The sequence below is a fragment of the Globicephala melas genome, chromosome 13 (genome assembly GCF_963455315.2).
Source record: "Globicephala melas chromosome 13, mGloMel1.2, whole genome shotgun sequence".
Taxonomy (NCBI): Eukaryota; Metazoa; Chordata; class Mammalia; order Artiodactyla; family Delphinidae; genus Globicephala; species Globicephala melas.
Window position 1 is genome coordinate 64553905 of NC_083326.1, and position 15180 is coordinate 64569084.

At 60.0% G+C, this 15180-nt stretch overlaps 2 protein-coding genes and 1 long non-coding RNA gene across 4 annotated transcripts in view; 2 read left to right on the top strand and 1 right to left on the bottom strand.

Moving 5' to 3' along the window:
* The window catches only part of GGT1 (gamma-glutamyltransferase 1), a 32962-nt gene extending 18970 nt beyond the window's left edge, over positions 1 to 13992 (bottom strand). The window contains exon 1 of one of the 2 annotated variants that reach the window (XM_060310710.2): positions 12527 to 13992. The gene's annotated coding sequence lies outside the window, so the exon portion shown is untranslated. Of the gene's footprint in view, positions 1 to 672; positions 696 to 12526 lie in introns of those variants that run through there. The other variant, XM_030836235.3, reaches the window with a different exon arrangement.
* Positions 875 to 3778, top strand: LOC138842943 (uncharacterized). The gene is made up of 3 exons (XR_011377957.1): positions 875 to 1038; positions 1861 to 1936; positions 3744 to 3778. It is a non-coding gene; the product is annotated as an uncharacterized lncRNA (long non-coding RNA).
* Positions 4302 to 10885, top strand: LRRC75B (leucine rich repeat containing 75B). Its single transcript, XM_030836247.3, has 4 exons — positions 4302 to 4487; positions 6977 to 7105; positions 8665 to 8780; positions 10132 to 10885. Exons 1-4 carry the CDS (start codon positions 4311 to 4313, stop codon positions 10655 to 10657), a joined length of 948 nt encoding a protein of 315 aa, XP_030692107.1. The 5' UTR covers positions 4302 to 4310; the 3' UTR covers positions 10658 to 10885.
* Positions 13993 to 15180: the final 1188 nt, after the last annotated feature.

Genomic DNA, 15180 nt, shown 5'->3' on the forward strand with positions numbered 1-15180 from the left:
GCCTCTCCCTCCTGGATGAGCAGCTCAGAGCTCAGAGGTCATAAGTGCCCCACTCCTGGCCACCGCATCCTCCTTAACTACGGCTCCCTGCATAGGTAGCATTTATCACATCACCTCCTAATTATCTGCTGTGTCTGGGAGCTCCAGGGGGTGGGGGAGGAAGGCTGCGTCTTGCCCACACCCCAGCCCCCAGCCCAGCACATGGCTTGGTCTCCCGGAGAGCCGACATACTCCTATCTCCAGGTGTGTGTGTGTGGGTGCAACGCCCAAGCCCACCTGTCCACGGCTGCCATCCCCCACCCCGTGACCCTGCACAGGGCTAAGTGGGTGCGCGGTTCCGCTAATGCCAAAACTGCCCCACACTCTCCATGCACACCCTGCTCAGCCTGCCTGGGCTTGTAGAAGCCCTGCCCCCACCCCCTTTTTTCAGCATCTCTTTGGCCCCCCCTCACTGAAACATCCTGTTGGCTGATGTTTCAGATGCCTAACCAACAAGCCGGAACCTGAGCTAGGCAGCTACCCTCCCAGACCTCCACCGGCCATGTTAGCCAGGGCCTAGCCCTGGACAGCAGCCCACGCATCCTCCCCGGCCCTGTCCAGCAGCCCCTACCTCTACACCCCCTCCTGCTCGCCAAACCTGACCCCCCAGCCCCCCGCACCGCCCCCTCTCACCTGGCAACTTTGCAGAGTCCCCAGCCGCTCTACTACTGCATCCACAGTGCTCTGAGCACATCCCTCCCCCACTGAAAAACACTTCAAAGGTTCACGTGGCCCTCCAGATAAATTCCTGTCAGCTGGGGCCTGCCCCTTCCTCTGTGTGATTCACCCACTGCCCTACTGCTGGGGCTCTTCCATCAGGCCCCAACTTCAACGCCACCGCCTCCTCATTGAAGCCCTCCTCTGTCTCCTGGTCTGATGTCTTCCTCGGCTCCCGCAGTGTCTGGGACCCCCATCACAGCTCCCCACCTCTGCTGTTCCTTTAACCTCCTGCGTCTTTGTCTCTGAAGTATCCACAGGGCCCAGTGATCATCACTAAATGTAAGTATAATGGCTGTCAGGTGGCTGGGTGGATTCGGCATGAAGCCACGGAAGATTGATTAGAGCCTACACATGCCACGTGCGTGTGTGCTGGACGCTTTCGTTGCTGCGTCTAATCCTACACCTTTGCCAGATGGGCATTCTATTTTCCCCATTTTACAGAGGAGGAAACAGTTTTGCAGAAGCTACTGTAGTGGGCTGAATAGTTTCCCCCCAAATCCACATCTGCCTGGGAGCTCTGAATGGGACCCTATTTGGAAATAGAGTCTTTGTAGAAGTCATTAGTTAAGATGAGATCATCCTGGGTTAAGGTAGGCTCTAAATTCAATGTTAGGCTTCCTGTAAGAAGGGAGACACACAGACACAGTGAAGGAGGCCTTGTGGCCATGGAGGCAGAGATTGCAGTGAAGCAGCTACGAGCCAAGGAAGGCCGAGAACTGCCGGCCATCGCCAGAAGCTGGCAACGGGCAAAGAGAGACGATTCCCGAGCACCTTCAGAGAGCACAGCCCTGCCAACACCTTGATTTCAGACTTCTGGCCTCCAGAACTGGGAGAGAATACATTTCTGTCGTTTTAAGCCATTACCAAGTTTGTGGTAATTTGTTATGACAGCCACAGAAAACTAGTACCACTAACTACCTTGCCCGTGTTTATATACCCCAAAAGGGGGCAGGTCCAGGGGACTAGGAGCTGGGGCCTGAGCCTACACCTGTGACCCCCGTGGTGACTCCTAGCCCTGCAGGAAGCTCACAACCTATTCCTTAGAGCCAGATCCAGGGGAAACTGTCTCCATAGATTGTCTGTCTGCTTCCTTCCTCCTAGTGAGTTCCGAATCCATCCTGCATCCTTCTTTGCAGTGGCTGCCAGGAGGCTCAGTGACACCTGGCTCCTTGCTGAGGTACCATCAGCCCTGGGCTTCCCTGCCTCCTCCTGGGCTTGAAATATCCCACTGGGTGGGTAGAGAAGACGCCCGAAGGTGGGACAGGTCCAGCTGCAGCGCCAGCAACAGCCCTCCACCCAACCTGCTGGGTCATCAGGACCCTGCTTCCCTGTCATTCCACCTGGGCCACCAGCTGTCGGTGCTACTTGTCTCCTGGAAGTTCCCACTTGGGGCCCAAGATGCCCCCAGCAGGGCCTGGGTTCCGTCCACTTGACTCTCTGGCTCCCAGGGGTGGTAAGGCTGCCCCGAGAACCCCTGAACCTCCACATCAGCCCTGGGGGCTGAGAGGGCAACACCACAGCCCTCCACCCACGGGGTCTCCCCAAACACAGCTCAGAGGCCCAGCGCAACTCCAGGCAGAGGGGCCAGCAGGCTTTAGTTAAGCATACATGGAGGCCGGCCAGTGGGGGGACAATGCTACCATTCCCGAGGGCACAGCTCTGTCTCTGGGGTCCCCTGTCCCAGTCAGGTTATGCCAGAAAGAGTCAACCTCGCCACCCCTCACAGGAGGCTGAGGGAGGCCCAGGCAGGGATTTCGGCCCAGATGCCACCCCTCCCTCCTTTCCTGGAAAATGTTCTCCAGGAATCTCTCAGCCAAGGACACAGAGGGTGGGACGGGGTTGAGGGGTGGGGCTGGGGAGCAGTTCTCCACTTTCCATGGGATTCCAAGCTCTGGGCATACTCCCTCTGCCGCTGCCTGACGGCCCCCCTTCATTACATCCAGGCTCAGCCTTCCCCCCCACCCGCTCCCACCCCGCCCCCACCCCACCCCCTCCCCCAACCTCGGCCTTCTCGCTTTTGAGGGGACAATGTCCAGACCTGGCTCAGCCTCTGGAAGGATATGGTCACGATCTGGGAATCATCCCAGCTCTGGCTCCAGCCCTGAGATTGGGGTGGGGGAGGTCTTACCAGCCTGCCAGCTCTGGGTAGGGGTCTGCGAGGCCCCTGGGGCAATGGGGCTGCTGCTGAAGTCTCTGGCCCAGTTTAGTGAGAGCAGCACCTTGGCCCCGGAGGAAGGCAGGCCGGGCAGTCATGCAGGTTTGCCAGGGAGGAAACCTGTGGTGCCAAGGTGGCCCCAGGACAAAGCTGGCTACATAGCAGCGAAGGGAGGTGTCTGGGTCCAGTCGCAGATGGCAGGAAAGAAGGGGCTCCGGGATAGGAAGGCCCCAGGAACAGGCCCAATGGGGGCACCCAAGCAGGCAACGACAAGGGCTGGGGTTCAGTGGGTGGTCAGGCCCTCTGCCTTGTCTCAGGGGCTCAGCCCCAGGGCACCACAGAGCCCAGCACTCTGTCTTGGACAGTCTTGGGGGGGGCAATTCTTAACTCAGAAGAAGGAGCCTAACTCTGCCCTCACTTACTACAGGCCCTCGGACAGCCTCTCCTCCCCCTATCGCTGTCCATGCTCAACCCCCGGCACCCGTGCCCAGCTACACTGTCCTCCCAGGCTGGACACACCCTCCTTGCTGTGGAGGTCAGGGTCTGGAGCCTAGTGCCCCAAATGCCCCCTACCCTGGGAATGTGAGGGGCCCAGAGCTGGGTGGGGGGTGCTATAAGGGGCAGCAAGCCTCCAATAAAGACCTCTCCAGCTAGGGGGCTCCTGGCTCAAACTTGGTCCCCGGAGTAGCCAGCCCCCACCCCACACACTTTCCCCACTTCTGTCACGGGGAAGACTGAAGCAGGGGCAGGTGCGGCTGGCCTGCTGCCAGCCTGCCCAGAGCCAGGCTGAGATGGTTAACCAGCATCCCCCATCCCATTTATCTCCCAGGTGTCTGGCAGAGGAGGCCGGCCTGCCCAAGTCTGCCCCCAGCCAAGCAGGGAGGGGTGATAAACATTTGTCAACTCAGAAGTGTCCACGCAAGGCGGACAGGTCAGATGCTACAATTGCTCGCTGCGGCTGGGGCGGGGGAGATTCTGAAAGCAGGCGCTGGCACTGTCTAAAGCTGGCAAACGGCAGCGGAACCCCCACCCATCCCGCCCTGACTGCAAGTCCAGTGCTCTTTGCCCCGCCAAAGCGACTGTTCCACAATCAGCACGGAGGCTCGGAGCCTTTAAAGGCGCCGAGCGCCACCTCGTCCCGACAGCTCCAGTTCCTGGCGACAGGGCTCGAGCCAGGTCTAGCGCGGGCGAGGGCCTCCTCCAGTGACACCCCCAAACCGGGTGTGGGAGCTCCGGGGCCCCCAGCAAGAACCCTCTTCCCTTCCTCCGCCTCGGCCCTGCCGGGGCGCGCAGCCTTGGATCCCGCGCTCCCCGCCCAGAGCATCCCGGGCGGGGCCAGGGGCGGGGCGCAAGCGGCCCTGCCTCCCGCCGGCTCGGCGCCCGCTGCGCGGCGGCCATGGGGGCGCGGCTGGGCCGGCGGCCCGGTCCCGAAGCGGGCTCGGAGGCTGGGGCGGCGGCGGGGTGCGGGCCGGCGCCCTATGAGCGCCGGGTGCGCTGGCTCCGCGAGATCCAGTCGACGCTCCGCGAGCGGCGGCCGGAGCGCGCCCGGCAGCTGCTGCGCCTCCTGCGCCAGGTGAGAGAAGCAGCCAAGCAGCCGGCCGGCCGGCCGGGGCTGGAGGCCGAGGAGGGGCCGGGAGGAGATGCGGAGCTGGCCTCGGGCGCGCGGGCCGGGCGGGTTCCGAGGGGAGGGGACGACTGGCCTCAGCGGTGGGGGTCTTGTCTGGGCCGGAGGGCGAGGGAGGGAAGGCAGTCAGCTAGAGTTGTGGGGTCGGGGGGACTGTGAGTGTGGAGGGGGTCCCATGACTGTACGCGTCTCTGGGGTTTGAGGGTGCTCCCAAGCCTGGAGCTAAGAGTCCACATTCAGGCCCTTAGAAGAAAGGAGGGCGGCTGGGAAGAGGGCAGGTGGGGGTGAATCATCTTGTATTGAGGGGCAATGGGAAGAGGATGGTTCCCCCCTCCAGGGTGAAGGGAGGCGCTGCACTGGACCCCGAAGCAAGGACCTGGGGAAGCGACAGCCCAGCTGGTCAGTGGGTGCAACCTCCCCACGTCAGCTCAGACAAAGCCACAGCACACAATGCCCATCCTCCTAACGGGCAGCTCTCGCCCACTGAGTACACACACCTGGCATCTGTTCATCACAACATCACATCACGACGGGTGGGGGCTCTGGTTCCACATACACCAGGTACCTGAGTCCCATATCCCTAGCCCTGGGTTGCCTTAAGAGACATGGGTTCTGATCCCAGCATCACCACTGAGCAAGCCACTCCTCTCTCTGCCCACATCCCTATACCCTGCAGCAGCTGCCACCACAATCGGCCCCGTCCTGTAAGCCGAAATCAGCTGTGCCGGTGGTCTTTGACCTGCAGGTGGATGATTGGGAAACTGAGGCTTGGAGAAAAGCAGTGAGCCTAGGGCCACAGAGCAAATTGGGGGCCAGCCAAGGCCAGAGCTCACCCTCCAGTCTCCCAGCTCTGCTCCTCCTGCTGCACTGGGTTTCCTTTCTCTGGGCTCAGCAGGCTGGAAAGGTGGGGCTGGCCCTTTAAGAGGAGCTGTCCACATCAGCAGAAGGCAGGCTTTGGTCTGGGACCCTGACTGGGTCAGCCCAGGCTCACCAGCCATCCTTCCCTTCTACTGGATCCTCCCTAGCTGTCATCTCCAACTTGAGCCGTGTTTAAAATGCAAACAACAGAGCAGCATAAATCAGCGAGAGACTATTCAGAGGCACGATCTCTGTCCGGCATGGCATCTGCAGCCCAAGGCACCATCTGGAAATTTTAGCTGGGGAACGAGCTAGGTTGCCCACTGGTGTCCCGAAGGTTGGAATTTGAGGCCCGCCTGTCCTGCCCCGTAACCTTCAGGGACTCTGCAGTTATGGACCTTGGTCATTCTGGCCTGGCCTGGCCTCCTGTGCCCTGGGCTTATACACAGAACATGTTACACTCTGGCTTGGGGAGGGTCCACATGGGGTCTCGAGGCCCCTCCTGGCTGTGCCTGTCTCGTCAGCTTGTCGGCATATCCTCTAAACGGACCCCGAAAAGGCACCACACCAGGCCTATGGGAATAACAGGAGGAAGAGGCCAAGGGGTGAAGGCAGGAAGGCCAGGGCAGGCCAGGGACCTGATGATGGGATCTGTGTGAGGGGTGGGAGGATTGGAGGCTGGACAGGAAGGCTGGTGGGCGAGAGAGGGTGTGAAGGCCAGGCCACAGGGAGTTCTGAGACTGCAGGCTGTGTGCGAGTCTCTGCCATCATACAACCTTGAGAGCATTTGGTTTCCACTGAAGGGGTTAGGGGTCAAGCGTGTGTTTCATAGAGCTGGCTCTGGCAGCATTAGGGTGGACTGGAAGGGTATCAGGAGGCTGGGAGCCCCGGGAGGAGGCTGTGAGGGGAGGAGGCCTGAAGCTCCTTGAGCAGTGGGCTTGGGGTGGGGAGAGCTGGGCAGAGGAGGGATGAGGGAAGAGTGCGGGGTGATTCCTGGGCTCTGGCCCAAGTGCCTGGGAAGATGGGATGGCGGCACCCTTTACTGAGCTGGGGCACAGGAGGCGAGACACACCCAGTCTGAGTTGCCTTTGGGTCGTATGAGCTGAGAGAGAGAGAGTTCCACCCTGACAAGAAGGGTCTGGACCCGTCAGCAAAGAGGTGGCGGCCATAGCTCAGGAGAGCTCGGGGATAGGTGGATAGAGGCAGGGGCCCCAAAGGGAATGAGGAGGGCAGGGGCATTTGGGGATCATCAAGGAGCCCCCAGAGAATACCCCAGACAAGCCCAATCCCAGAGGAGCCAGGGGGTCTTAGCAGAACGTTTCACCTCCAGGGAACCAGTCTAAGGGTTCCTGGACCCACTTACCACCTCCCTGAGGCCCCTGATGCACCGACCCTCTGCTCATCCAAAGGGTCCACCTGCCCCGGACAGTTTGCTCATCGCCATTGTGTGGAGGGCTCCAGCAAGCCTCAGAGGGGAAATGGAGAGAGGGGAACAGATGTGAGAGCCTCTGGCTGACTGGGATGGGGGCTAGGGGAGGGAGGCCTCGACCCCTGGCTCATTCCACTCTCACTACCTGCAGGACCTAGGCCTCGAGGGGACCCTCCTCACAGACATCCTCTACAGGAATGTGGCCTTCCTCAATCTGGTGGACCCCATCTCCCACGACCTGCTTGTGAACCTGGCCCGGGACCTGCAGTGCCCCAAGTCGGTGAGGCACGGGCCCCAGGCTGGGTAGTGTGGTTGACAGACCAGAAGAGCCCAGAGCTGGGAGCTAGGATCTGGGCCCTCACCTGGTCTGCTGCGTGGCCTTAGGCGGGTCACTGTCCCTCTCTGGGACCTGATGCCAGTTTCAGTGTATGAGGCTGGCCAGCAGCTGGAGCACATGGGAACTCTGCTTTCCCAGCCCTGGAAAGTCATCTGTTGGGTAGACGCGTTTCCTCTTTTCTTTTTTTGGCCCTGCAGCACGGCATCCAGTATTTTAGTTCCCCAACCAGGAATTAAACCTGTGCCCCCTGCAGTGGAAGCACGGAGCCCTAACCACTGGACCGCCAGGGAATTCCCTAGACCCGTTTCCTGAATTTCAGCACTGTGCGCCAGGCCCTGGGACCCAGGCAGGTAGTCATATGAGGACCCTTTGGGATACAGGACATTCTGACAAATCCATTGATGGAACCAGGCTCCCAGCCCCTGAGTCCCAGAGCCAGAAGAGAGCTCCCTTGGCTGGAACCCCTGTCCACATGTTCCCACTGCGTCCCACAGCAACTCAGCCACAAGCACATCCCTCCTCGTGTTGAGCTGGCACCTGCCACCTGCAGCCTCAACTCCCTTCCTGCCACCACGTCTGCCCAGAACACCTGTCCCCACCTGCTATGTCGGCACCTGCGGACGTCCTGCCATAAGCATGGAAGGTGCCGCACTCCTGACACAGCCTGTGGCCAGCCCCCGGCCCCCGGCCCTTTGTCACAGTGAGCCCCCGAGTGAAACAGGAATGCCCACTCTGGGCTCTGCCAGCTCTGAACTGCCACGTCCAGGCGCGCTTGTCACTGAGGGGTCTGTGAGGCTAGCCTAGAGCCATCGCGGTGACCCCTGGGCCTTGCTGCCACTGTGGTGCCCGCTGTTAACAGAGGGACTGGGTAAAAGAATGTGCTGGGTGGTGGAGCGTGCTTGGTGCCAGCCTGTGGAAAGCAGTCCACCCCACATCCTGCCTGAGCTGGGCCTCTGCAAGGGTCCACTTGGGAACCAGAGAGAGCCAGGTGGTGGTGCTGGAAAATGGTAACCCTCCCTGCTGGCAGCCCAGACCCAGGCCCCACGGGTGCGGTCTCGCTTGGAGAGTGAGAGGAAGAAGAGCGTGCTGACCTGGCTTGTTCCTATTCCCTGGGGGTGGCGTCAGTGGAGCAGGGCTCCCTGGAGAGGCCTGGTCCTGCCTCCCCCTGTGGTGAGTCCCAGGGGGGCACCGAGGGTAGACAGGGAGCCAGTGGCTGATAGCCCGAGACTCTGGCCCAGGGCCTGAGGACAGGGAACAAGGGCCCATTGTCTGGGCTTCCTCCCGCCGAGCACCACGGGCCTCGGACCAGCCTGTCCAGCTCCCAGTGGGCAGCCTCCCCTGGCTCTGTGCCAGGCCACGGGGCAGGGGGGCGGGGGTGGAGGGGAAAACCAGTGGGCGGCTCAGTGATCCGTGATGAATGCCTGTGCGCATGCACACACTTGGGTCCCCAAGGCCCGGGGGCTCACAGGGCTCCGCCTCCCCTGACAGCGCTGCCCCCGCAGGACTATGAGCTCTGGGAGTCCTCGGACAAGACCTGCCGGCAGCTCATCTACCACCTCACCCCTCACTCCAAGCGGCAGCAGGGGTCCAGCCTGCCCCGAAGGAAGTCCCAGAGCTGGTAAGGAAGCCCAGACACAGCCCAGCTGCCTGGCCCCTGGGGGGGTCCCTTCCCAGGCCTCTGTCAACAAGAGCTGGGGCCTGAAATCCCACCCTGCAGGCCCTCACCCTTGGCTGCATCACTGCCCGTCACTGGCCGGTGGCAATGCAGGCGGATGCTCCCCAAGGCCAGCTCCTCTCCGTGTGACTGCCTCCTGCCATCTGCCTGTCCCTCAACGCCCCGCCTATCACAGGGCCTGGCCCCCCTGGGGGCCTCAGCTGGAGTCAGCAGAGTCCCCAGGACAGGCTGGGAGGGAGGTGGAGTCTGGGTCATGATTCCCATTTTCCAGGGAAGGAAACTGAGGCCAGGGGAGGCAGAGTGTCTCGCCCAAGGCCACACTGCCCTGCTTCCTGAAGCCCTTTGGGGACTCTTTGCCAGGCTGCCTGAAGCTGAGGCCTCCAAGGCCAGCCCAGCAGCTCACTCTGCAACGGGGTCCCCCTTAGTCACTCCATCACAACCTCGTGGCCACAGACTCAGCCTGGGAACAGGCCACTGGCACCTGGGCCCTGGTGCTCTCCCCTGCTTGCCCCCCAGCCTCCTGCCCCCTCCCTCAGGCCTGGTGGCCCATGCTGAGCCTGGAGCCCATGGGGTTGTTCCCTGCCTTGGCAGGTGAGGGCCCTGGAGGTGTTCCCACTGCTGTCAGTCCCCAGGCAGGCCCATGTTCAAATGACAGGAGAGAACTAGAGGGGGTTCTGGGGGCAGTGGGGGACCCTCCTCAGTCTCTAAACCTCCCTTCCAGCTTAGGACACAGGGAGCCCTCCCCTAGGGCAGATCCCACCCACATCCCCCAACACGGCCCTCTTGCTTACCATGGGCCTGTTCCCACATCTGTCCTTATTCCAAAAGGGTCAACCTTAGAGGAGGCACGTGAAAAAAAAGCATGGGCTGAGGGGTCAGAACACCCCGATTTGGAGACCTGGCTCCCCCTTAGTGGTGTGTGACCGTGGAAGGGTCACGTCACCCCTCCAAGCACCCATTTGCTCCTCTGCAGAATAGGATAATCATTCCCACCCCACTGAGTTGGCATAAAAATAAGAGACAACAGATGTAGCAGGTGTGGTGATGCAAGCACACAGAGGGTTTTTATAACAGCTCATGGAGCCTTAACGCAAGTGCATCTAATCCTCACAGCCAGGTCGCCTCTTAACCAAAGGGGACTAAGGCTCAGAGCGATTCAGAGCATTGCCCATGGCTACTCATCTAGGAAGTGGCCATCTGCAGGGCCTGGGCCTTGCTGCCCTGACAGAGGGGTCACTGTCTGAGGCAGGTGGGGCCCTTGCTCAGTCCCTCCCCACCCTCGACCCTCCCGCAGCCTCAAGAGCAACCTCCAGAAGACTCTGCCAGCGGGGGAGACCGTGAACCTATCGGGGATACCACTGTCGGTGCGGGACGTGCAGCATATCATGCGCTACCTGGGCAGCCAGGGCGCCAGGCTGGCAGTGCTGGACCTGAGCTTCACGGGGCTGAGTGATGAGCTGCTGCACCGGCTGCTGCCCAGCCTCTGGACGCTGCCCTGCCTCACCCAGCTTCTGCTCAATGGCAACCGGCTGACGCGGGCTGCCGCCCGTGAGCTCACTGAGGCCATCAAGGACACCACCAAGTTCCCGGTGCTGGCCTGGGTGGACCTGGGCAACAACGTGGATGTGGCCTCCCTGCCCCAGCCCCTGCTGGTTGGCCTGCGCCGGCGGCTAAGCCAGCGCACCTCACTGCCCACCATCTACGAGAGCCTGGACCCAGAGCCTGAGGGTGGCATGGCCGGGGCCACGGCCCTTGCCTCCACCTGGGGCTCTGCAGCTGCCGGGCCAGGGCCCGAGCCCCAGGCCTGCTGCACCAGGTGACCCGCCACCCGCCCTGGCTCTTGCTTCCTGACTGGCAACGCACCCGAGCACGTGGGAGGGGGTGATGGAGGCGGAGTTACCCCACAGGACCCGGATCCAGTGCGCAGAGGAGGATGGGCTCACTGGAGACTGGATGGTCGGTCCAGGCTGGAGTCTCAGCCTTCCCTCAGCAGGAGGGGCCCGGCACCTACTGTGCAGACCCCACAATAAAGGCCGATGCCACCTCCACCTCAGCCTTTCTGCATTGTGGGCCTCAGGGCCACTGAGCACCAGCCCTGTGGCTGGGTTTGGGAGAAGGGGTGGCTGGGACTCAGGGGCCCTGCCTGCCCAAAAGGGAGGGGCCAAGCTCACACTGGTCTCCCCTGGGTGCTCCCTGGGCAGGGTTCCCACGGAAACCAAAGAAGGGGGGAGGGTCCGTCTGTGGTCGGGGAGTTAGAGGAAGCCTCCAGAGACCTGGCACTGATGTCTGGGCGGTGCTTGGGCACTTTGAGGAAGGAGCTGGGGAGGAGCAGGTTGGGAGCCCAGAGAGGAGCGCAGGCTGCTGACCTCCCCACCAGGGCCCCCTGGGCTGGGCACGAGACTGTGCCGACAGGGGGCAAGGCTCATTTCCCACAGGGCACAGCACTGCCCACCAGCCCTGGTACCCACCCCCCAGGCCTCCTGTACTTGGCGAGTGGGCAACTCCATGGGGTTGGGGAGGAGAGACATCAGGCCAGAGACAAAGAGCTCTGTGTTCCCTCCAGGCCCTGGGGGCCCACATGCAGAGTCCTCCCCCCATGCGGGACCCCAAGGGAGCATGCAGGGGTGAGGTGGGCACGGCCCACAGCAGTGGGGGGCCCCGGGGGAGAGCAGTACTGGAGCTGCCCCAGCAGGGGGCCATCTCCTGTCTTCCGCAAGCAGCATAAGGGCAGGCTCCAGACCAGACGCCACAGTCACCTCGCAGCCCAGTGTGGGGAGCTGGGCCGGGACAAGGAAGGAATTTAGAGGTGTCGGGTGGACTGAGGCTGCAGCAGGGAAGCCATGGCCCAAGGCTCCCCTGCAGCACTGGGAGGTCAGGACTAGGGTAGCTGGATCCTGCAGGATGAGGAGAGACCCAGCAGCGGAGGGAGCCCCACAGGCCAAGGAGAAGGTGGGGGTCCCCCGGGCCCACATCCCGGGGCCCACCAGCTGACCTTCCCCCATAGCTCTGGCCCACAGGGGACTATGAGTCAGCACTGATTACACACGTCCCCAGGCAGCCGGATGCACAACAGCCTCTTGGGACAGAAGGGAGATGGCCAAGAAGGGTGACGTCGGTCCCAGGACCGACAAGAGGCAGTGAGGAAAAGGAGCTCCTCTCCTGCGCTGCCTGCCAGCCCCGAGGTCAGGCCCCGCCGCTCTCACTGCTTTTGGCGGAACCCCTATCGGGAGAAAGCCAGAAAGGCATGAAGAGCACCCGGTTCAGCCCAGCTCTGCTCCCTCTCCGGCCCCCGGTCTCTCCTCTCCTCTGTCCACCATCCCTTCCAGCTCTCAATGCTCCATCCTGGGGTCCTGGCCCCTCCCTGGCCTCCTTGCTTTAAAGACATGAGCCTGCCCAGTGGCTTGGGAGCCACAGAAGTATCTCCCTGTGTCCCCCGCTCTGGGACAGGGGGCTCAGGCTCCCCAGGAGAAGGCAAAGCGGGTGCGGGTAGAAGGGGCCACAGAGAGGAGAAGGATGAGGAAGCCGGCCCAGGGCCAGGCAAGCTGATAAGCCCGTGTCCTGCAGCTCCCGGCTGGAGAAACGCCAAGCTGTCTGTGTCCCTCCTGCCCCTCGCTCCCTGCCCATCCCTGGCCCTCATCTGCCCACAAACCTTGAATGTGACGAACATGACCACTCAAAGAGATTCTTACCAGGATGGTGTGAGGACCTTGGTCGGGTGTTGCCAGGCGAGTTCTGGGAGAATCCAGGCGGAGGCAGCTGTTCTCAATCTCCCCGCCTCTCAGATGCATGCACGCGATGCACTGGCTGGGCTGGAGCATGAAACAGCTGGAGAGAGGTGGGCTGCCCTTGTTCCCACGCAGGTGTCCAGGACCCCTTCGAGGGGCCCTTACGACCACCAGTGAGGCTACTATGCAGGCAGGGACACCCCAGAAGTCACGCAGCCTGGTGGGCAGAGCGTGCCCTCCAGGCTGGCCCCAGCCCGAGTTCCAGACCAAGGAGGCGCTAGGTGGGCGTCGCTTGGGCCGGTCCTCTCCTAGGCCCAGTCTCAGAGGCAGACAGACCTGGCCTGGTCCCACCCTGTCACCTGCTGGTGGTGTGGTCCCCTCGGGGTCTGTTCCCTCATCTTGGGAACGAGGCTCACGAAGCCTCCCCTTATCCTGCTGGAGTGAGGCTGACAGAAGGATTGGAAAGTGCCTGCTGCGTGGGGGGCACAGGGCAGATGCTCTGCAGCATCAGTGGGGCCTCCACCCAGGGCTCTCTGGGTGGGAATGGCAGGAGCCCAAACCTCGGGACTAGACAGGGCTGAAGCCGTTTATTTATTTAAGAGTGCTTCTGTAGCCTCTCTCGGGGCCAAGCACTGTTCCGATGGCTTTACACCCTTTTAATTCTCTTTGCACTTGCAGGAGGTGAGTGCTATTACCACCTCCATTTTGCAGGTGAGTGAGCTGAATCAGGGAGAGGTTGAGTAACCTGTCCAAGGTCAAAGGGCTAGAACTGGAGATGCCGAGAAGTGAGCCAGGTGGCCTGGCTTCAGTCTGGGATGCTAACCCCTGCCTGCCTCACCCAAATTCCTGCCAGGGGAATTCCACCAAGCCCTGCCAGAGGCCATTCGAGGCAGGAGACATCACGGTGGCCCCGCTGGCAGGTGCCCTGCAGCAGAGAGCGACCTCCAGCTGCACTGTCCTGGAACAAGACCAGGCAGGACCTCCCTGGCCTCCATTTCCTCATGTGCAAAATGGGTGGGGAGGGGAGCCCTCTTCTGGGATGGAAAGGGACTGGTGAGGAGTGGGTTTGGAAGTACTTGTCAGACTGAGCCCCACTCTGGGGTGTGGGATCCACGCCCACTTCCGGTGGCCTGGCTGGGACAGCTGCAGGTGAGGTGCCTTCACCTCCTCAGGTCTTGCCAGGATGTTGAGAGCATCAAAAGGAAAGATGTAGAAAAGATGACTGTTCTCTGCAGGACCTCGGTGACCAACACTTAGGAACTTCTGTTCTGTTCCTGAAGGGAGGACATTTGAGTCCAGATAAAGTTCTTTAAGATATGAGTCTACAGCAAAGGTCAGCCTCTGCAGACAGTCTTTTTGAGAATCCAGAATCTCAGATGACTGATCTTCCCAGTGGCTGATATTAACCCAGCACAGAGGTTTTTCTCTAGGTCCTGGAGAGAAACGAAAACATACTTCTTCCTCTTAGAGATAGTTGCCAACCAACAATGGAAAGCAGTATTTCCTTTCCCAGCTGTATACTTTAATTTTATTTTTTAAAAATAATACCGGGAGTTCCCTGGTGGTCTATGGTTAGGATTCAGCACTTCCACTGCCGGGGCCCAGGTTCAATCCCTCGTCCAGGAACTGAGATCCTGCAAGCCATGTGGCACGGCCAAATAATAACAACAACAATAATGATAACAATACCTTATTTAAAAAACAATTCTTCATTGTCGTACAACTAAAATACAATTAAGTACACTTCCCTGGTGGTCCAGTGGTTAAGACTCGGTGCTTCCACTGCAGGGACTCGGGTTTGATCCCTGGTCGGGGAAGTTCCACATGCCACGCAGTACAGCAAATAAATAAATAACATTAAAAAAAAAAACCCAATTAAGTGGACATCCCAAGTGTTACAAGTTGAAATTGTGCTACATGGCGCATTCTGACTTGTGTATAAATCCATGAAGTAAACGTATCTGTCACACCCAAAAGTCTCCTTGTGCCCCTTGGCAATGTCTCCCTCCCACTGTCCCTTTCCCCTCCTTCCCCAAGCAACAATTGACCTGCTTTCTGTCTCTATAGATTAGTGTGCATTTTCTAGTTTTAGATATATGGAATCATACAGGGTGTACTCCTTTTTATATGACTTCTCTCACTTAGCATAATTGAGACTCCCACAGTGATGCATGTATCGATAGTCCCTTTTAATTGCCGAGTCGCATTCTACTGGATGGATGTACCACAATTCACTCACCCGTTGGTGGACATTTGTGTTGTTTCCAGTGTTTAGCTATTACAAATAAAACTGCTATGAATATCATGTACAAGTTTTTGCATGAACAGATATTTCCTTTTCTCTTGGGTAGTGATATCTCAGTATGTTTTTCTCTTCTTGTAATATCTTTGCCCGGTTTTGGTGTCAGGGTAATGCTGGTCTCATAGAATGAGCTGAGGTGAGACGTATTCCCTTCTCTTAAATTTTTTGGGAATGGTTTGTGTAAAATTGATATTATTTCCTCCATAAATATTTGATAGAATTCCTCAGTGAAGGCACACAAGCCTAAGGTTTTCTTTGTGGGAAGGTTTTCAACTACAATTCCAATTTCTTTAATAAGTGTAGGGCTTTTCAGGTT